Raw genomic sequence first — 21,832 nt, 5'->3', positions numbered from 1 at the left:
GATGTTTAAATGTTAGCCGACAGCGTTTATGTTTTACTGTTCTTGATGTTTAAATGTTAGCCGACAGCGATTATGTTTTACTGTTCTTGATGTTTAAATGTTAGCCGACAGCGTTTATGTTTTACTGTTCTTGATGTTTAAATGTTAGCCGATAGCGCTTATGTTTTACCGTTCTTGATGTTTAAATGTTAGCCGACAGCGTTTATGTTTTACTGTTCTTGATGTTTAAATGTTAGCCGACAGCGATTATGTTTTACTGTTCTTGATGTTTAAATGTTAGCCGACAGCGTTTATGTTTTACTGTTCTTGATGTTTAAATGTTAGCCGATAGCGATTATGTTTTACTGTTCTTGATGTTTAAATGTTAGCCGACAGCACTTATGTTTTACTGTTCTTGATGTTTAAATGTTAGACGACAGCGCTTATGTTTTACTGTTCTTGATGTTTAAATGTTAGCCGACAGTGTTTATGTTTTACTGTTCTTGATGTTTAAATGTTAGCCGACAGTGCTTATGTTTTACTGTTCTTGATGTTTAAATGTTAGCCGACAGCGTTTATGTTTTACTGTTCTTGATGTTTAAATGTTAGCCGACAGCGCTTATGTTTTACTGTTCTTGATGTTTAAATGTTAGCCGATAGCGATTATGTTTTACTGTTCTTGATGTTTAAATGTTAGCCGACAGTGTTTATGTTTTACTGTTCTTGATGTTTAAATGTTAGCCGACAGTGCTTATGTTTTACTGTTCTTGATGTTTAAATGTTAGCCGACAGCGCTTATGTTTTACTGTTCTTGATGTTTAAATGTTAGCCGATAGCGATTATGTTTTACTGTTCTTGATGTTTAAATGTTAGCCGACAGTGTTTATGTTTTACTGTTCTTGATGTTTAAATGTTAGCCGACAGTGCTTATGTTTTACTGTTCTTGATGTTTAAATGTTAGCCGACAGTGCTTATGTTTTACTGTTCTTGATGTTTAAATGTTAGCCGACAGTGCTTATGTTTTACCGTTCTTGATGTTTAAATGTTAGCCGACAGCGATTATGTTTTACCGTTCATGATGTTTAAATGTTAGCCGACAGCGCTTATGTTTTACTGTTCTTGATGTTTAAATGTTAGCCGACAGCGTTTATGTTTTACTGTTCTTGATGTTTAAATGTTAGCCGACAGTGTTTATGTTTTACCGTTCTTGATGTTTAAATGTTAGCCGACAGCGATTATGTTTTACCGTTCATGATGTTTAAATGTTAGCCGACAGTGCTTATGTTTTACTGTTCTTGATGTTTAAATGTTAGCCGACAGTGCTTATGTTTTACTGTTCTTGATGTTTAAATGTTAGCCGACAGTGTTTATGTTTTACTGTTCTTGATGTTTAAATGTTAGCCGACAGCGCTTATGTTTTACTGTTCTTGATGTTTAAATGTTAGCCGACAGCGTTTATGTTTTACTGTTCTTGATGTTTAAATGTTAGCCGACAGCGCTTATGTTTTACTGTTCTTGATGTTTAAATGTTAGCCGACAGTGCTTATGTTTTACTGTTCTTGATGTTTAAATGTTAGCCGACAGTGCTTATGTTTTACTGTTCTTGATGTTTAAATGTTAGCCGACAGTGTTTATGTTTTACCGTTCTTGATGTTTAAATGTTAGCCGACAGTGCTTATGTTTTACTGTTCTTGATGTTTAAATGTTAGCCGACAGCACTTATGTTTTACTGTTCTTGATGTTTAAATGTTAGCCGACAGCGCTTATGTTTTACTGTTCTTGATGTTTAAATGTTAGCCGACAGTGCTTATGTTTTACTGTTCTTGATGTTTAAATGTTAGCCGACAGCGCTTATGTTTTACTGTTCTTGATGTTTAAATGTTAGCCGACAGCGCTTATGTTTTACTGTTCTTGATGTTTAAATGTTAGCCGACAGCGCTTATGTTTTACTGTTCTTGATGTTTAAATGTTAGCCGACAGCGCTTATGTTTTACTGTTCTTGATGTTTAAATGTTAGCCGACAGCGTTTATGTTTTACTCTTCTTGATGTTTAAATGTTAGCCGACAGCGTTTATGTTTTACTGTTCTTGATGTTTAAATGTTAGCCGACAGCGATTATGTTTTACTGTTCTTGATGTTTAAATGTTAGCCGACAGCGCTTATGTTTTACTGTTCTTGATGTTTAAATGTTAGCCGACAGCGTTTATGTTTTACTGTTCTTGATGTTTAAATGTTAGCCGACAGCGCTTATGTTTTACTGTTCTTGATGTTTAAATGTTAGCCGACAGCGATTATGTTTTACTGTTCTTGATGTTTAAATGTTAGCCGACAGTGTTTATGTTTTACCGTTCTTGATGTTTAAATGTTAGCCGACAGTGCTTATGTTTTACTGTTCTTGATGTTTAAATGTTAGCCGACAGCGCTTATGTTTTACTGTTCTTGATGTTTAAATGTTAGCCGACAGCACTTATGTTTTACTGTTCTTGATGTTTAAATGTTAGCCGACAGCGCTTATGTTTTACCGTTCTTGATGTTTAAATGTTAGCCGACAGCGCTTATGTTTTACTGTTCTTGATGTTTAAATGTTAGCCGACAGCGCTTATGTTTTACCGTTCTTGATGTTTAAATGTTAGCCGACAGCGCTTATGTTTTACTGTTCTTGATGTTTAAATGTTAGCCGACAGTGCTTATGTTTTACTGTTCTTGATGTTTAAATGTTAGCCGACAGCGATTATGTTTTACTGTTCTTGATGTTTAAATGTTAGCCGACAGCGTTTATGTTTTACCGTTCTTGATGTTTAAATGTTAGCCGACAGCGCTTATGTTTTACTGTTCTTGATGTTTAAATGTTAGCCGACAGCGATTATGTTTTACTGTTTTTGATGTTTAAATGTTAGCCGATAGCGATTATGTTTTACTGTTCTTGATGTTTAAATGTTAGCCGACAGCGATTATGTTTTACTGTTCTTGATGTTTAAATGTTAGCCGACAGCGATTATGTTTTACCGTTCTTGATGTTTAAATGTTAGCCGACAGCGATTATGTTTTACTGTTCTTGATGTTTAAATGTTAGCCGACAGCGATTATGTTTTACTGTTCTTGATGTTTAAATGTTAGCCGATAGCGATTATGTTTTACTGTTTTTGATGTTTAAATGTTAGCCGATAGCGATTATGTTTTACCGTTCTTGATGTTTAAATGTTAGCCGACAGCGATTATGTTTTACTGTTCTTGATGTTTAAATGTTAGCCGACAGCGATTATGTTTTACTGTTCTTGATGTTTAAATGTTAGCCGACAGCGCTTATGTTTTACTGTTCTTGATGTTTAAATGTTAGCCGACAGCGATTATGTTTTACTGTTCTTGATGTTTAAATGTTAGCCGATAGCGATTATGTTTTACCGTTCTTGATGTTTAAATGTTAGCCGACAGCGCTTATGTTTTACTGTTTTTGATGTTTAAATGTTAGCCGACAGCGCTTATGTTTTACTGTTTTTGATGTTTAAATGTTAGCCGACAGCGTTTATGTTTTACTGTTCTTGATGTTTAAATGTTAGCCGATAGCGCTTATGTTTTACTGTTTTTGATGTTTAAATGTTAGCCGACAGCGCTTATGTTTTACTGTTCTTGATGTTTAAATGTTAGCCGACAGCGCTTATGTTTTACTGTTCTTGATGTTTAAATGTTAGCCGACAGCGCTTATGTTTTACTGTTCTTGATGTTTAAATGTTAGCCGACAGCGTTTATGTTTTACTGTTCTTGATGTTTAAATGTTAGCCGACAGCGATTATGTTTTACTGTTCTTGATGTTTAAATGTTAGCCGACAGCGCTTATGTTTTACTGTTTTTGATGTTTAAATGTTAGCCGACAGCGCTTATGTTTTACTGTTCTTGATGTTTAAATGTTAGCCGACAGCGATTATGTTTTACTGTTTTTGATGTTTAAATGTTAGCCGATAGCGATTATGTTTTACCGTTCTTGATGTTTAAATGTTAGCCGACAGCGTTTATGTTTTACTGTTTTTGATGTTTAAATGTTAGCCGACAGCGCTTATGTTTTACTGTTTTTGATGTTTAAATGTTAGCCGACAGCGTTTATGTTTTACCGTTCTTGATGTTTAAATGTTAGCCGACAGCGATTATGTTTTACTGTTTTTGATGTTTAAATGTTAGCCGATAGCGATTATGTTTTACTGTTCTTGATGTTTAAATGTTAGCCGACAGTGCTTATGTTTTACTGTTCTTGATGTTTAAATGTTAGCCGACAGTGCTTATGTTTTACTGTTCTTGATGTTTAAATGTTAGCCGACAGCGATTATGTTTTACTGTTCTTGATGTTTAAATGTTAGCCGACAGCGATTATGTTTTACCGTTCTTGATGTTTAAATGTTAGCCGACAGCGATTATGTTTTACTGTTCTTGATGTTTAAATGTTAGCCGACAGCGCTTATGTTTTACTGTTCTTGATGTTTAAATGTTAGCCGATAGCGCTTATGTTTTACTGTTTTTGATGTTTAAATGTTAGCCGACAGCGCTTATGTTTTACTGTTCTTGATGTTTAAATGTTAGCCGACAGCGCTTATGTTTTACTGTTCTTGATGTTTAAATGTTAGCCGACAGCGCTTATGTTTTACTGTTCTTGATGTTTAAATGTTAGCCGACAGTGCTTATGTTTTACTGTTCTTGATGTTTAAATGTTAGCCGACAGCGCTTATGTTTTACCGTTCATGATGTTTAAATGTTAGCCGACAGTGTTTATGTTTTACTGTTCTTGATGTTTAAATGTTAGCCGACAGCGCTTATGTTTTACTGTTCTTGATGTTTAAATGTTAGCCGACAGCGTTTATGTTTTACTGTTCTTGATGTTTAAATGTTAGCCGACAGCGCTTATGTTTTACTGTTCTTGATGTTTAAATGTTAGCCGACAGCGTTTATGTTTTACTGTTCTTGATGTTTAAATGTTAGCCGACAGCGCTTATGTTTTACTGTTCTTGATGTTTAAATGTTAGCCGACAGCGTTTATGTTTTACTGTTCTTGATGTTTAAATGTTAGCCGACAGCGCTTATGTTTTACTGTTCTTGATGTTTAAATGTTAGCCGACAGCGTTTATGTTTTACTGTTCTTGATGTTTAAATGTTAGCCGACAGCGTTTATGTTTTACTGTTCTTGATGTTTAAATGTTAGCCGACAGCGCTTATGTTTTACTGTTCTTGATGTTTAAATGTTAGCCGACAGCGTTTATGTTTTACTGTTCTTGATGTTTAAATGTTAGCCGACAGCGCTTATGTTTTACTGTTCTTGATGTTTAAATGTTAGCCGACAGCGTTTATGTTTTACTGTTCTTGATGTTTAAATGTTAGCCGACAGCGTTTATGTTTTACTGTTCTTGATGTTTAAATGTTAGCCGACAGCGCTTATGTTTTACTGTTCTTGATGTTTAAATGTTAGCCGATAGCGCTTATGTTTTACTGTTTTTGATGTTTAAATGTTAGCCGACAGCGCTTATGTTTTACTGTTCTTGATGTTTAAATGTTAGCCGACAGCGCTTATGTTTTACTGTTCTTGATGTTTAAATGTTAGCCGACAGCGCTTATGTTTTACTGTTCTTGATGTTTAAATGTTAGCCGACAGTGCTTATGTTTTACTGTTCTTGATGTTTAAATGTTAGCCGACAGCGCTTATGTTTTACCGTTCATGATGTTTAAATGTTAGCCGACAGTGTTTATGTTTTACTGTTCTTGATGTTTAAATGTTAGCCGACAGCGTTTATGTTTTACTGTTCTTGATGTTTAAATGTTAGCCGACAGCGTTTATGTTTTACTGTTCTTGATGTTTAAATGTTAGCCGACAGCGCTTATGTTTTACTGTTCTTGATGTTTAAATGTTAGCCGACAGCGTTTATGTTTTACTGTTCTTGATGTTTAAATGTTAGCCGACAGCGATTATGTTTTACTGTTCTTGATGTTTAAATGTTAGCCGACAGCGCTTATGTTTTACTGTTCTTGATGTTTAAATGTTAGCCGACAGCGTTTATGTTTTACTGTTCTTGATGTTTAAATGTTAGCCGACAGCGTTTATGTTTTACTGTTCTTGATGTTTAAATGTTAGCCGACAGCGCTTATGTTTTACTGTTTTTGATGTTTAAATGTTAGCCGATAGCGATTATGTTTTACCGTTCTTGATGTTTAAATGTTAGCCGACAGCGCTTATGTTTTACTGTTCTTGATGTTTAAATGTTAGCCGACAGCGTTTATGTTTTACTGTTCTTGATGTTTAAATGTTAGCCGACAGCGTTTATGTTTTACTGTTCTTGATGTTTAAATGTTAGCCGACAGCGATTATGTTTTACTGTTCTTGATGTTTAAATGTTAGCCGACAGCGATTATGTTTTACTGTTCTTGATGTTTAAATGTTAGCCGACAGCGTTTATGTTTTACTGTTCTTGATGTTTAAATGTTAGCCGACAGCGATTATGTTTTACTGTTCTTGATGTTTAAATGTTAGCCGACAGCGCTTATGTTTTACTGTTCTTGATGTTTAAATGTTAGCCGACAGCGCTTATGTTTTACTGTTTTTGATGTTTAAATGTTAGCCGATAGCGATTATGTTTTACCGTTCTTGATGTTTAAATGTTAGCCGACAGCGTTTATGTTTTACTGTTCTTGATGTTTAAATGTTAGCCGATAGCGATTATGTTTTACCGTTCTTGATGTTTAAATGTTAGCCGACAGCGATTATGTTTTACTGTTCTTGATGTTTAAATGTTAGCCGACAGCGATTATGTTTTACTGTTTTTGATGTTTAAATGTTAGCCGACAGCGCTTATGTTTTACTGTTCTTGATGTTTAAATGTTAGCCGACAGCGTTTATGTTTTACTGTTCTTGATGTTTAAATGTTAGCCGACAGCGCTTATGTTTTACTGTTCTTGATGTTTAAATGTTAGCCGACAGCGCTTATGTTTTACTGTTCTTGATGTTTAAATGTTAGCCGACAGCGCTTATGTTTTACTGTTCTTGATGTTTAAATGTTAGCCGACAGCGCTTATGTTTTACTGTTCTTGATGTTTAAATGTTAGCCGACAGCGCTTATGTTTTACTGTTTTTGATGTTTAAATGTTAGCCGACAGCGCTTATGTTTTACTGTTCTTGATGTTTAAATGTTAGCCGACAGCGCTTATGTTTTACTGTTCTTGATGTTTAAATGTTAGCCGACAGCGCTTATGTTTTACTGTTCTTGATGTTTAAATGTTAGCCGACAGCGTTTATGTTTTACTGTTCTTGATGTTTAAATGTTAGCCGACAGCGCTTATGTTTTACTGTTTTTGATGTTTAAATGTTAGCCGACAGCGCTTATGTTTTACTGTTTTTGATGTTTAAATGTTAGCCGACAGCGCTTATGTTTTACTGTTTTTGATGTTTAAATGTTAGCCGACAGCGTTTATGTTTTACTGTTTTTGATGTTTAAATGTTAGCCGACAGCGCTTATGTTTTACTGTTTTTGATGTTTAAATGTTAGCCGACAGCGCTTATGTTTTACTGTTCTTGATGTTTAAATGTTAGCCGACAGCGCTTATGTTTTACTGTTCTTGATGTTTAAATGTTAGCCGACAGTGCTTATGTTTTACTGTTCTTGATGTTTAAATGTTAGCCGACAGCGCTTATGTTTTACCGTTCATGATGTTTAAATGTTAGCCGACAGTGTTTATGTTTTACTGTTCTTGATGTTTAAATGTTAGCCGACAGCGCTTATGTTTTACTGTTCTTGATGTTTAAATGTTAGCCGACAGCGTTTATGTTTTACTGTTCTTGATGTTTAAATGTTAGCCGACAGCGCTTATGTTTTACTGTTCTTGATGTTTAAATGTTAGCCGACAGCGTTTATGTTTTACTGTTCTTGATGTTTAAATGTTAGCCGACAGCGCTTATGTTTTACTGTTCTTGATGTTTAAATGTTAGCCGACAGCGTTTATGTTTTACTGTTCTTGATGTTTAAATGTTAGCCGACAGCGCTTATGTTTTACTGTTCTTGATGTTTAAATGTTAGCCGACAGCGTTTATGTTTTACTGTTCTTGATGTTTAAATGTTAGCCGACAGCGTTTATGTTTTACTGTTCTTGATGTTTAAATGTTAGCCGACAGCGCTTATGTTTTACTGTTCTTGATGTTTAAATGTTAGCCGACAGCGTTTATGTTTTACTGTTCTTGATGTTTAAATGTTAGCCGACAGCGCTTATGTTTTACTGTTCTTGATGTTTAAATGTTAGCCGACAGCGTTTATGTTTTACTGTTCTTGATGTTTAAATGTTAGCCGACAGCGTTTATGTTTTACTGTTCTTGATGTTTAAATGTTAGCCGACAGCGCTTATGTTTTACTGTTCTTGATGTTTAAATGTTAGCCGATAGCGCTTATGTTTTACTGTTTTTGATGTTTAAATGTTAGCCGACAGCGCTTATGTTTTACTGTTCTTGATGTTTAAATGTTAGCCGACAGCGCTTATGTTTTACTGTTCTTGATGTTTAAATGTTAGCCGACAGCGCTTATGTTTTACTGTTCTTGATGTTTAAATGTTAGCCGACAGTGCTTATGTTTTACTGTTCTTGATGTTTAAATGTTAGCCGACAGCGCTTATGTTTTACCGTTCATGATGTTTAAATGTTAGCCGACAGTGTTTATGTTTTACTGTTCTTGATGTTTAAATGTTAGCCGACAGCGTTTATGTTTTACTGTTCTTGATGTTTAAATGTTAGCCGACAGCGTTTATGTTTTACTGTTCTTGATGTTTAAATGTTAGCCGACAGCGCTTATGTTTTACTGTTCTTGATGTTTAAATGTTAGCCGACAGCGTTTATGTTTTACTGTTCTTGATGTTTAAATGTTAGCCGACAGCGATTATGTTTTACTGTTCTTGATGTTTAAATGTTAGCCGACAGCGCTTATGTTTTACTGTTCTTGATGTTTAAATGTTAGCCGACAGCGTTTATGTTTTACTGTTCTTGATGTTTAAATGTTAGCCGACAGCGTTTATGTTTTACTGTTCTTGATGTTTAAATGTTAGCCGACAGCGCTTATGTTTTACTGTTTTTGATGTTTAAATGTTAGCCGATAGCGATTATGTTTTACCGTTCTTGATGTTTAAATGTTAGCCGACAGCGCTTATGTTTTACTGTTCTTGATGTTTAAATGTTAGCCGACAGCGTTTATGTTTTACTGTTCTTGATGTTTAAATGTTAGCCGACAGCGTTTATGTTTTACTGTTCTTGATGTTTAAATGTTAGCCGACAGCGATTATGTTTTACTGTTCTTGATGTTTAAATGTTAGCCGACAGCGATTATGTTTTACTGTTCTTGATGTTTAAATGTTAGCCGACAGCGTTTATGTTTTACTGTTCTTGATGTTTAAATGTTAGCCGACAGCGATTATGTTTTACTGTTCTTGATGTTTAAATGTTAGCCGACAGCGCTTATGTTTTACTGTTCTTGATGTTTAAATGTTAGCCGACAGCGCTTATGTTTTACTGTTTTTGATGTTTAAATGTTAGCCGATAGCGATTATGTTTTACCGTTCTTGATGTTTAAATGTTAGCCGACAGCGTTTATGTTTTACTGTTCTTGATGTTTAAATGTTAGCCGATAGCGATTATGTTTTACCGTTCTTGATGTTTAAATGTTAGCCGACAGCGATTATGTTTTACTGTTCTTGATGTTTAAATGTTAGCCGACAGCGATTATGTTTTACTGTTTTTGATGTTTAAATGTTAGCCGACAGCGCTTATGTTTTACTGTTCTTGATGTTTAAATGTTAGCCGACAGCGTTTATGTTTTACTGTTCTTGATGTTTAAATGTTAGCCGACAGCGCTTATGTTTTACTGTTCTTGATGTTTAAATGTTAGCCGACAGCGCTTATGTTTTACTGTTCTTGATGTTTAAATGTTAGCCGACAGCGCTTATGTTTTACTGTTCTTGATGTTTAAATGTTAGCCGACAGCGCTTATGTTTTACTGTTCTTGATGTTTAAATGTTAGCCGACAGCGCTTATGTTTTACTGTTTTTGATGTTTAAATGTTAGCCGACAGCGCTTATGTTTTACTGTTCTTGATGTTTAAATGTTAGCCGACAGCGCTTATGTTTTACTGTTCTTGATGTTTAAATGTTAGCCGACAGCGCTTATGTTTTACTGTTCTTGATGTTTAAATGTTAGCCGACAGCGTTTATGTTTTACTGTTCTTGATGTTTAAATGTTAGCCGACAGCGCTTATGTTTTACTGTTTTTGATGTTTAAATGTTAGCCGACAGCGCTTATGTTTTACTGTTTTTGATGTTTAAATGTTAGCCGACAGCGCTTATGTTTTACTGTTTTTGATGTTTAAATGTTAGCCGACAGCGTTTATGTTTTACTGTTTTTGATGTTTAAATGTTAGCCGACAGCGCTTATGTTTTACTGTTTTTGATGTTTAAATGTTAGCCGACAGCGATTATGTTTTACTGTTTTTGATGTTTAAATGTTAGCCGACAGCGCTTATGTTTTACTGTTCTTGATGTTTAAATGTTAGCCGACAGCGCTTATGTTTTACTGTTCTTGATGTTTAAATGTTAGCCGACAGCGCTTATGTTTTACTGTTCTTGATGTTTAAATGTTAGCCGACAGCGCTTATGTTTTACTGTTTTTGATGTTTAAATGTTAGCCGACAGCGTTTATGTTTTACTGTTTTTGATGTTTAAATGTTAGCCGACAGCGATTATGTTTTACTGTTCTTGATGTTTAAATGTTAGCCGACAGCGCTTATGTTTTACTGTTCTTGATGTTTAAATGTTAGCCGACAGCGCTTATGTTTTACTGTTTTTGATGTTTAAATGTTAGCCGACAGCGTTTATGTTTTACTGTTCTTGATGTTTAAATGTTAGCCGACAGCGCTTATGTTTTACTGTTCTTGATGTTTAAATGTTAGCCGACAGCGCTTATGTTTTACTGTTCTTGATGTTTAAATGTTAGCCGACAGTGTTTATGTTTTACTGTTCTTGATGTTTAAATGTTAGCCGATAGCGCTTATGTTTTACCGTTCATGATGTTTAAATGTTAGCCGACAGCGCTTATGTTTTACTGTTCTTGATGTTTAAATGTTAGCCGACAGCGCTTATGTTTTACTGTTCTTGATGTTTAAATGTTAGCCGACAGCGCTTATGTTTTACTGTTCTTGATGTTTAAATGTTAGCCGACAGCGCTTATGTTTTACTGTTTTTGATGTTTAAATGTTAGCCGACAGCGCTTATGTTTTACTGTTCTTGATGTTTAAATGTTAGCCGACAGCGTTTATGTTTTACTGTTCTTGATGTTTAAATGTTAGCCGACAGCGATTATGTTTTACTGTTCTTGATGTTTAAATGTTAGCCGACAGCGTTTATGTTTTACTGTTCTTGATGTTTAAATGTTAGCCGACAGTGTTTATGTTTTACTGTTCTTGATGTTTAAATGTTAGCCGACAGCGCTTATGTTTTACTGTTCTTGATGTTTAAATGTTAGCCGACAGTGTTTATGTTTTACTGTTCTTGATGTTTAAATGTTAGCCGACAGCGCTTATGTTTTACTGTTCTTGATGTTTAAATGTTAGCCGACAGTGTTTATGTTTTACTGTTCTTGATGTTTAAATGTTAGCCGACAGCGTTTATGTTTTACTGTTCTTGATGTTTAAATGTTAGCCGACAGTGTTTATGTTTTACTGTTCTTGATGTTTAAATGTTAGCCGACAGCGCTTATGTTTTACTGTTCTTGATGTTTAAATGTTAGCCGACAGCGTTTATGTTTTACCGTTCTTGATGTTTAAATGTTAGCCGACAGCGCTTATGTTTTACTGTTCTTGATGTTTAAATGTTAGCCGACAGCGCTTATGTTTTACCGTTCTTGATGTTTAAATGTTAGCCGACAGCGTTTATGTTTTACTGTTCTTGATGTTTAAATGTTAGCCGATAGCGCTTATGTTTTACTGTTCTTGATGTTTAAATGTTAGCCGACAGTGCTTATGTTTTACTGTTCTTGATGTTTAAATGTTAGCCGACAGCGTTTATGTTTTACTGTTCTTGATGTTTAAATGTTAGCCGACAGCGCTTATGTTTTACTGTTCTTGATGTTTAAATGTTAGCCGATAGCGCTTATGTTTTACTGTTCTTGATGTTTAAATGTTAGCCGACAGTGCTTATGTTTTACTGTTCTTGATGTTTAAATGTTAGCCGACAGCGTTTATGTTTTACTGTTCTTGATGTTTAAATGTTAGCCGATAGCGCTTATGTTTTACTGTTCTTGATGTTTAAATGTTAGCCGACAGCGCTTATGTTTTACTGTTCTTGATGTTTAAATGTTAGCCGACAGCGATTATGTTTTACTGTTCTTGATGTTTAAATGTTAGCCGACAGTGCTTATGTTTTACTGTTCTTGATGTTTAAATGTTAGCCGACAGCGATTATGTTTTACTGTTCTTGATGTTTAAATGTTAGCCGACAGTGTTTATGTTTTACTGTTCTTGATGTTTAAATGTTAGCCGATAGCGCTTATGTTTTACTGTTCTTGATGTTTAAATGTTAGCCGACAGCGTTTATGTTTTACTGTTCTTGATGTTTAAATGTTAGCCGACAGTGCTTATGTTTTACTGTTCTTGATGTTTAAATGTTAGCCGACAGTGCTTATGTTTTACTGTTCTTGATGTTTAAATGTTAGCCGACAGCGTTTATGTTTTACTGTTCTTGATGTTTAAATGTTAGCCGACAGCGATTATGTTTTACTGTTCTTGATGTTTAAATGTTAGCCGACAGCGATTATGTTTTACTGTTCTTGATGTTTAAATGTTAGCCGACAGCGCTTATGTTTTACTGTTCTTGATGTTTAAATGTTAGCCGATAGCGCTTATGTTTTACTGTTTTTGATGTTTAAATGTTAGCCGACAGCGCTTATGTTTTACTGTTCTTGATGTTTAAATGTTAGCCGACAGCGCTTATGTTTTACTGTTCTTGATGTTTAAATGTTAGCCGACAGCGCTTATGTTTTACTGTTCTTGATGTTTAAATGTTAGCCGACAGTGCTTATGTTTTACTGTTCATGATGTTTAAATGTTAGCCGACAGTGTTTATGTTTTACTGTTCTTGATGTTTAAATGTTAGCCGACAGTGCTTATGTTTTACTGTTCTTGATGTTTAAATGTTAGCCGACAGCGTTTATGTTTTACTGTTCTTGATGTTTAAATGTTAGCCGACAGCGCTTATGTTTTACCGTTCATGATGTTTAAATGTTAGCCGACAGTGTTTATGTTTTACTGTTCTTGATGTTTAAATGTTAGCCGACAGTGCTTATGTTTTACTGTTCTTGATGTTTAAATGTTAGCCGACAGCGTTTATGTTTTACTGTTCTTGATGTTTAAATGTTAGCCGACAGCGTTTATGTTTTACTGTTCTTGATGTTTAAATGTTAGCCGACAGCGCTTATGTTTTACTGTTCTTGATGTTTAAATGTTAGCCGACAGCGCTTATGTTTTACTGTTCTTGATGTTTAAATGTTAGCCGACAGTGCTTATGTTTTACTGTTCTTGATGTTTAAATGTTAGCCGACAGCGCTTATGTTTTACCGTTCATGATGTTTAAATGTTAGCCGACAGTGTTTATGTTTTACTGTTCTTGATGTTTAAATGTTAGCCGACAGTGCTTATGTTTTACTGTTCTTGATGTTTAAATGTTAGCCGACAGCGTTTATGTTTTACTGTTCTTGATGTTTAAATGTTAGCCGACAGCGCTTATGTTTTACCGTTCATGATGTTTAAATGTTAGCCGACAGCGCTTATGTTTTACTGTTCTTGATTTTTAAATGTTAGCCGACAGCGCTTATGTTTTACCGTTCTTGATGTTTAAATGTTAGCCGACAGCGTTTATGTTTTACTGTTCTTGATGTTTAAATGTTAGCCGACAGCGCTTATGTTTTACTGTTCTTGATGTTTAAATGTTAGCCGACAGCGCTTATGTTTTACTGTTCTTGATGTTTAAATGTTAGCCGACAGCGCTTATGTTTTACTGTTCTTGATGTTTAAATGTTAGCCGACAGCGATTATGTTTTACCGTTCATGATGTTTAAATGTTAGCCGACAGCGATTATGTTTTACTGTTCTTGATGTTTAAATGTTAGCCGACAGCGCTTATGTTTTACTGTTCTTGATGTTTAAATGTTAGCCGACAGTGCTTATGTTTTACTGTTCATGATGTTTAAATGTTAGCCGACAGTGTTTATGTTTTACTGTTCTTGATGTTTAAATGTTAGCCGACAGTGCTTATGTTTTACTGTTCTTGATGTTTAAATGTTAGCCGACAGCGTTTATGTTTTACTGTTCTTGATGTTTAAATGTTAGCCGACAGCGCTTATGTTTTACCGTTCATGATGTTTAAATGTTAGCCGACAGTGTTTATGTTTTACTGTTCTTGATGTTTAAATGTTAGCCGACAGTGCTTATGTTTTACTGTTCTTGATGTTTAAATGTTAGCCGACAGCGTTTATGTTTTACTGTTCTTGATGTTTAAATGTTAGCCGACAGCGTTTATGTTTTACTGTTCTTGATGTTTAAATGTTAGCCGACAGCGCTTATGTTTTACTGTTCTTGATGTTTAAATGTTAGCCGACAGCGCTTATGTTTTACTGTTCTTGATGTTTAAATGTTAGCCGACAGTGCTTATGTTTTACTGTTCTTGATGTTTAAATGTTAGCCGACAGCGCTTATGTTTTACCGTTCATGATGTTTAAATGTTAGCCGACAGTGTTTATGTTTTACTGTTCTTGATGTTTAAATGTTAGCCGACAGTGCTTATGTTTTACTGTTCTTGATGTTTAAATGTTAGCCGACAGCGTTTATGTTTTACTGTTCTTGATGTTTAAATGTTAGCCGACAGCGCTTATGTTTTACCGTTCATGATGTTTAAATGTTAGCCGACAGCGCTTATGTTTTACTGTTCTTGATTTTTAAATGTTAGCCGACAGCGCTTATGTTTTACCGTTCTTGATGTTTAAATGTTAGCCGACAGCGTTTATGTTTTACTGTTCTTGATGTTTAAATGTTAGCCGACAGCGCTTATGTTTTACTGTTCTTGATGTTTAAATGTTAGCCGACAGCGCTTATGTTTTACTGTTCTTGATGTTTAAATGTTAGCCGACAGCGTTTATGTTTTACTGTTCTTGATGTTTAAATGTTAGCCGACAGCGCTTATGTTTTACTGTTCTTGATGTTTAAATGTTAGCCGACAGCGCTTATGTTTTACTGTTCTTGATGTTTAAATGTTAGCCGACAGCGCTTATGTTTTACCGTTCTTGATGTTTAAATGTTAGCTGACAGCGCTTATGTTTTACTGTTCTTGATGTTTAAATGTTAGCCGACAGCGCTTATGTTTTAATATGTCCGTGGAATGTAAGTTATGCACTGAGGAAATTATTGGATGTCATATCATTATTAATAGAGGTATATTTCTGTCCGCCAATCGCTGCACAAGTGAAGCTTACATATGTATGCAGTTTGGAAAAAAAAATCTTTGTATGGAAGTCTATGGGAACACTGGGCGATTCTCGGCCAGAGTGAAATCGCCCAAAAAGAGGCGGTGCTCCACAGAACGTGACTTGACGCTGATTGGACTATATCCAGAGGCAGAACAACAGTGACGGCTAGCGTAACTCTGCGGTTGAATGCGAATGTGATTGAAAAAGTCCCTTTTGCCCCCCATTGAAAAACCTAAATGCTGTAGCAGAGTTTTAGACCTAGACAAATCTCTCTCCAGTAATAATAATAAAACAATTACAGTAGCCCATGTTTGTTCGGGATTTAAACCGGTGTCATCTACATCATTGAAACCTAAGCTCTACCACTCGACCACGAGTGTACTAGCCAGAAGCTCGGTTGTCCAGCAGTCTGTGTGTGTGTGCACACGAGAGAGAAGCGCTCTTCATTCTCATTCCTCAATAGAATAGTAAAAATAATCAGCATCATTTATGTTCACTGACTGCCAGATATGCCTATGATGGTTTTGTGTATTTTTTGTTTGTTTGTTTGCTATTGCGCTGCTATTCGCGCTGAATACGCTTCTGTTGTGACACAGTTTCAACTTTTGTAACTTTTGTTACATTATTGTACGGGGAATGTGAACAGCTCTTTCTTTATTTGTCACGTTTGTTGTAGGCTTATGTGGAAATGACCATAGGTGTAGTATTTGACATTAGCCCCACTTACGTTTACAAATGCGGCAATTGCTGCTGTTTTGCTAAATGTCGCTCTGCGCCACCTGGCGGTCATTTCAGGAATGACTTTGAAATGCGACTGGTTTCGTTTTGCTGCGGTGACTTTTCCGCGGCGGTAATAGGCATTCTGGTTGACTACTACTGTACATGTGAGTTTTGATGTGTATTAATGTCCTCAGTTACCTGTCGGCTTGTTCAGCGCTGGCACATCTGTCGGGCTGCTGCTGGGGTTTCTGGGCGATGTCGATGGTTGAGCACCGCTGCTATCCACTCCCTCAAACTGCACGTAGCCTAAGGAGAAGTTCAAACTAACATCAGAAACTGATCAGGCTGAAGCGGACATGCATCAGAGAGGTAATAACTAGAGACTCACCGCCTGACTCGAGTGCATCTGTGTCTGGTGTGCTCTTGAACCAGTCATGATCTAAAATGTTCTGTACGGTGATCCCTGACTCTCGGCCACGAAGTTTCAGAAGTAGATCCTGGCATTCTGTAAAGGTTTTCAGAAGAGAGCTGATTAGTCCCGTTTGATTTTGAGATATGTCGTTTATGCAAGTAAGGAAATGTTACCGTCAAACACACTGCATTTGCTGCTGTTACTACGGCATTCTCTGGATGCCCATGAACATTTATTCATCGCTAAACTTCACCGTCTATCCACTGTGTTTTACACTTTGCTTATTTGTCATCAAGGTAACTTTACTGTCATTTGTGTAAGAGCTTTATATGTTTTCAAGCAATGCTATTTCCATTTCGTTCTTGTTTTTGGTCTCACCTTCGGACAAGCCTGTATTTTTCCAACCAAACCAAAGTTTCAAATCCAAAAGACATTTTCCTCCGACCATCCTCTTCAGCTCTCTGTGTAAGCCTTCATTTGTTGCCTTTAAAGCCTGAATTCTCTTCTCTGCCACTGATTTCACTTTGGTTTCTGTAAGCAATACGTTTTCAGTGTTAAAAAACTTTAAAACGCCCTTATTTCCATATCCTGTGCATAATAAATCAGTGACTCGCGCTCAACAAGCAAACTTACTTCTCTCTCTGATGGACAGTGCTCTGTGAAAGCCGGTTAACTTGATCTGCATGGTGTCTGGGTCGATGAGCACTTTTTTCAGGCTTATGTCTTTATAATAAACACCATTTTCACTGCAGTCCCGTAACGCAGCGATGAGTTTCTGCATGATGTCTTTTGCTTCTGCTTCAGTCACATGACCTCCCTTACCTTTGATGAAGTCACACAAGGTTATGCTGGTACCTGGATGTTCCATAATTAACATGTTGTGATCTTCAAAGTCAAACCAGTCGTATAACTTCATGACACGGTCGCTGTGTGCCATTATCTGCATTAGCACTCCCTCTCGACACGAAGGTTTGGTACGGCCCATCTAAAAGAAGAGATTGACAAAAGGTGAGTTGACTCCGGACCTCAAACCTCCGTACTAAAGAGTGAGGGCAATTCCAGAAGAAAACAACGAACTCTACATGTACTTTACAACTGATGCTTCAAGGCTTTCATTGTCTATTTCAGTTTTATCTTATGCGGTCTACATGCAGAATGATCAATTATCAAATAAGAATTCAATAAATAATTCTTAATAGTAATTTTATGAAGAATAAAATCGTGTCAACTTACGTGGAAATCAAACCGGCGCTTCTTAACAAATTTGATGATCACCTAAAAAATAAAGAAAATATGTGCAAGCGTAAGTGAACTGATCCATTTTTGATTGTTTACATGATAATCTACAATCTTTTTTAAAACATGTTTTGATCAAAACTGTAAACACTGATGTTTATGTCCGGACTGGAAAGAGGCAGAACGTTTGGTGTATCCAGGAAGAGCAACATACTTGTTTGCCATCCGATTTTCTAATTCCTTCATGGACAATGCCATGGGACTTGGATGCCAGTTTCTTTCGCAGTTCATAAAGAGAGTCAAAGCTTCCTGAAAAACACACAACAGCATGAGACTGAACTGCTTGTGGCTAAACACACCTGTGCAGATCAGGCCAGGAACCAACCGCTGTGAAGATTACCAATGAAATCAGTGAACAGGCTGACATTGACACATGTGAATAATTAGCAGGTTTTGCATTTAAGTTCATATTCCTTATACTTTATGGCAACTTCTTGAATCTGCAATCCTATTACAGTTTTTTTCATAAATAAAGTACCAATTGTTTAAAAATATATGAATATGTGAATAAAAAAAGAAGTAAACACTGTAACAGGACACTCAGTAATCTGGTCATTTCGTGCGCACTGGTAGTCATATTTTTTCAAATAAAGACAAGGCAATGCTAATTTTACATACAGCACAGTGAAAACGACATGGATATGACACAGTGGGCAACTGGATAGCATATTTTAGAACGAAGGATTTAAAGTTTTTCGATGGCGTCTCCTGTGAAGCTGATCTTCTGTCCGCATTCAATCGATACACACGGACCGACCGTCACTCGCACTGCTGTTCTCAGCGCCGCCCCTCAAAATAAAAGTCCCGCTTCTAACACATCGGCCAATCAGAAAAAGTTATCGGCCGATGTTTTAATGCCAAAATGCCAAATATCGGCCTTGGAGATATATCGGCCGACCACTACATGTGAGTTTTGATTTGTATTAATGTCCTCAGACTGTTACCTGTTGGGTTAATCTTCACAGGCGCATCTGTTGGGCTACTGCTGGGGTTTCTCTCAGATAACACCGCAGCGCTGGTCGATGGTTGCGCGTAATCCACCATTGGCTCAGTCTCAAACGCATCTGTGGCTGGAGTCGGCTCCTTTTCGTGTGTTGGTGGACGCTCCTGTGATAACACCGCAGCGCTGGTCGATGGTTGCGCGTAATCCACCATTGGCTCAGTCTCAAGCGCATCAGTGGCTGGAGTCGGCTTCTTTTCGTGTGTTGGTGGACGCTCCTGTGATAACACCGCAGCGCTGGTCGATGGTTGCGCGTAATCCACCATTGGCTCAGTCTCAAGCGCATCAGTGGCTGGAGTCGGCTTCTTTTCGTGTGTTGGTGGACGCTCCTGTGATAACACCGCAGCGCTGGTCGATGGTTGAGCGTAATCCACCATTGGCTCAGTCTCAAACGCATCTGTGGCTGGAGTCGGCTCCTTTTCGTGTGTTGGTGGACGCTCCTGTGATAACACCGCAGCGCTGGTCGATGGTTGAGCACTGCTGCTATCCGTTCCCTCAGGTAAACACTCATATGCGTCCATGAACACGTCGCTGCTGCTGCTATCCGTTCCCACAGGTAAACACTCACATGCGTCCACGAACACGTCGCTGCTGCTGCTATCCGTTCCCTCAGGTAAACACTCACATGCGTCCACGAACACGTCTCTGCTGCTGCTATCCGTTCCCTCAGGTAAACACTCACATGCGTCCATGAACACGTCGCTGCTGCTGCTATCCGTTCCCTCAGGTAACGTTGCATGCATGATGTTTACTTTCTGCATGTAGCCTAAGGAAAAGTTCAAACTAACATCAGAAACATCAGGCTGAAGCGGACATGATTCAGAGTGGTAATAACTAGAGACTCACAAACAAGTGTAAGCTATTGTGATTGTCAAAACATTTGGTAGCCTAACTAAACATAATTTTATTAAGTTTAGTGACAGCATGGGGCAATAATTGGCATAGGCAGGGGCGTAGGAATGAGTTTTACATTGGGGAGGACACCAGGGGCGATTCTAGGATTTTCATTTTAGGGGGGTCAGCCCCCGATGAGTAGATGCAGGGTTTTTCCTGACTCAAAACGAGGCGGAGGTGGAAAAAATCCTGATCATGTACGTATTACAGATAGAATACGTACACGTACACTATAGATTATAATATAATTACATTTGTATTTTTCATAGAACATCATATAGCTACTGTGTTTCCCCACAATATTGTGTAGCTCGTTACCTGTAGGGGGGTCTGGGGGCATGCACCCCTGGAAGAAAATGTTGTACATTTTAAATATAAATGAATTAATCTGGTGCACTTTGAGTCCCCTGAATCCACTGTTGAAAATAAATAATCCACCCGCCAGTCGCCGAACCTATGATATTCTCTGATTTAGAGATCTGCATCTGATCATCACATTACAATTATTCAAATTCTCAGTGTTAAGCATGATAATATGGTAACATATCACTGTGTATGATTGTTAAAAAATGTTACACTATGGGCCCTATTTTAACGCTCTGAAACGCAAGTGTCAAAGCGCAAAGTGAAAGTAACTTGGTGGGCGGATCCCGGCGCTGTTGCTATTTTCCCGGCGGGATAAACGACTCTTGCCGACGCAAATCTAAAATGTGTTGGTCTGAAGTCGCTTCATTATTCATATGTGTGGTTTGGGCGTAGCGTGAAATAAACAATAAACCAATCACATTCCCTTTAAGAGCCGGCGCGCTTGTTCCACGGCGGATTGCTATTATAACGGCGGATTGCTATTATAACGGCGGATCGCTATTATAACGGCGGATCGCTATTATAACGGCGGATTGCTATTATAACGGCGGATCGCTATTATAACGGCGGATCGCTATTATAACGGCGGATCGCTATTATAACGGCGGATCGCTATTATAACGGCGGATCGCTATTATAACGGCGGATTGCTATTATAACGGCGGATCGCTATTATAACGGCGGATTGCTATTATAACGGCGGATTGCTATTATAACGGCGGATCGCTATTATAACGGCGGATTGCTATTATAACGGCGGATTGCTATTATAACGGCGGATTGCTATTATAACGGCGGATTGCTATTATAACGGCGGATGGCTATTATAACGGCGGATCGCTATTATAACGGCGGATTGCTATTATAACGGCGGATCGCTATTATAACGGCGGATTGCTATTATAACGGCGGATTGCTATTATAACGGCGGATCGCTATTATAACGGCGGATTGCTATTATAACGGCGGGTTTGCCAGCGCACGCCAGGAGCGGTTCACAGCCGAGGAGAGCGACGTTCTCGTCAGGGCCGTAAAACACAGAGAAGTGACATTGGGGATGATGGAGAAACACACACAAATTAGCTTCGGTTAAACAGGCGTATAATAATTTGGGTAAATGTGTAATCTAGATTCACATCTTCACGGACACAACAATGATTTCCCTCGTGTGTTAATATTTTTCCTTGTAATAATGTATGATTTACACAAATGAAAACTGCTGCGTTTGTTTATATTAGAGAATCAAAGTGTATGCGCGTTAACACGCTACATTATGGCCAAGCACGCGCCCTTAAAATAGCATATGACTAACGCTCCACGCGCAACTGTCTTTAGACTGGGTTTCTCCTGGTCAGTGGCGGAGTTGCTTTCTGAACCTGGAAAATATCACCAGGGAACTTTTGCGCCGGAACACGCCTCCTCTTTTCACTGAACCGCCCCCGCGAGCGCAAGTTCATTCCCTAATTTACTGACGTGCGTCTATGGAGGGAAGAGTCGCTGTGCGCGGGTGCAGAATAGGAATGATACATGCGTCGGTGTACAAAGTCAATTGCGCTGGGTGCAAGATAGGGCCCATAAGATTTTTCTGATCTACATATGTGCATTTTAAGATGTTTTGAAGGCCAAAAAAAATTGATAACTATAACTTTAA

At 37.3% G+C, this 21,832-nt stretch overlaps 1 protein-coding gene across 1 annotated transcript in view; it reads right to left on the bottom strand.

The window, feature by feature from the left end:
* Window positions 1-21,832, bottom strand: part of LOC306993706 (uncharacterized protein) — a gene marked incomplete at its 5' end in the record, with an annotated part of 41,208 nt that overhangs the window by 14,603 nt on the left and 4,773 nt on the right. Inside the window, 7 exons of the mRNA XM_079603708.1 lie at window positions 16,412-16,519; window positions 16,602-16,718; window positions 17,004-17,156; window positions 17,259-17,610; window positions 17,859-17,900; window positions 18,076-18,170; window positions 18,866-19,687. Of these exons, the coding sequence (XP_079459834.1) occupies window positions 16,412-16,519; window positions 16,602-16,718; window positions 17,004-17,156; window positions 17,259-17,610; window positions 17,859-17,900; window positions 18,076-18,170; window positions 18,866-19,687 (1,689 nt within the window). The remainder of the gene's footprint in view (window positions 1-16,411; window positions 16,520-16,601; window positions 16,719-17,003; window positions 17,157-17,258; window positions 17,611-17,858; window positions 17,901-18,075; window positions 18,171-18,865; window positions 19,688-21,832) is intronic.

The sequence above is a fragment of the Phoxinus phoxinus genome (genome assembly GCF_949152265.1).
Source record: "Phoxinus phoxinus genome assembly, chromosome: 25".
NCBI classification, from domain to species: domain Eukaryota; kingdom Metazoa; phylum Chordata; class Actinopteri; order Cypriniformes; family Leuciscidae; genus Phoxinus; species Phoxinus phoxinus.
The sequence above is the reverse complement of the archived record's forward strand: the minus strand, read 5'-3'. Positions and strand labels throughout refer to the sequence as shown.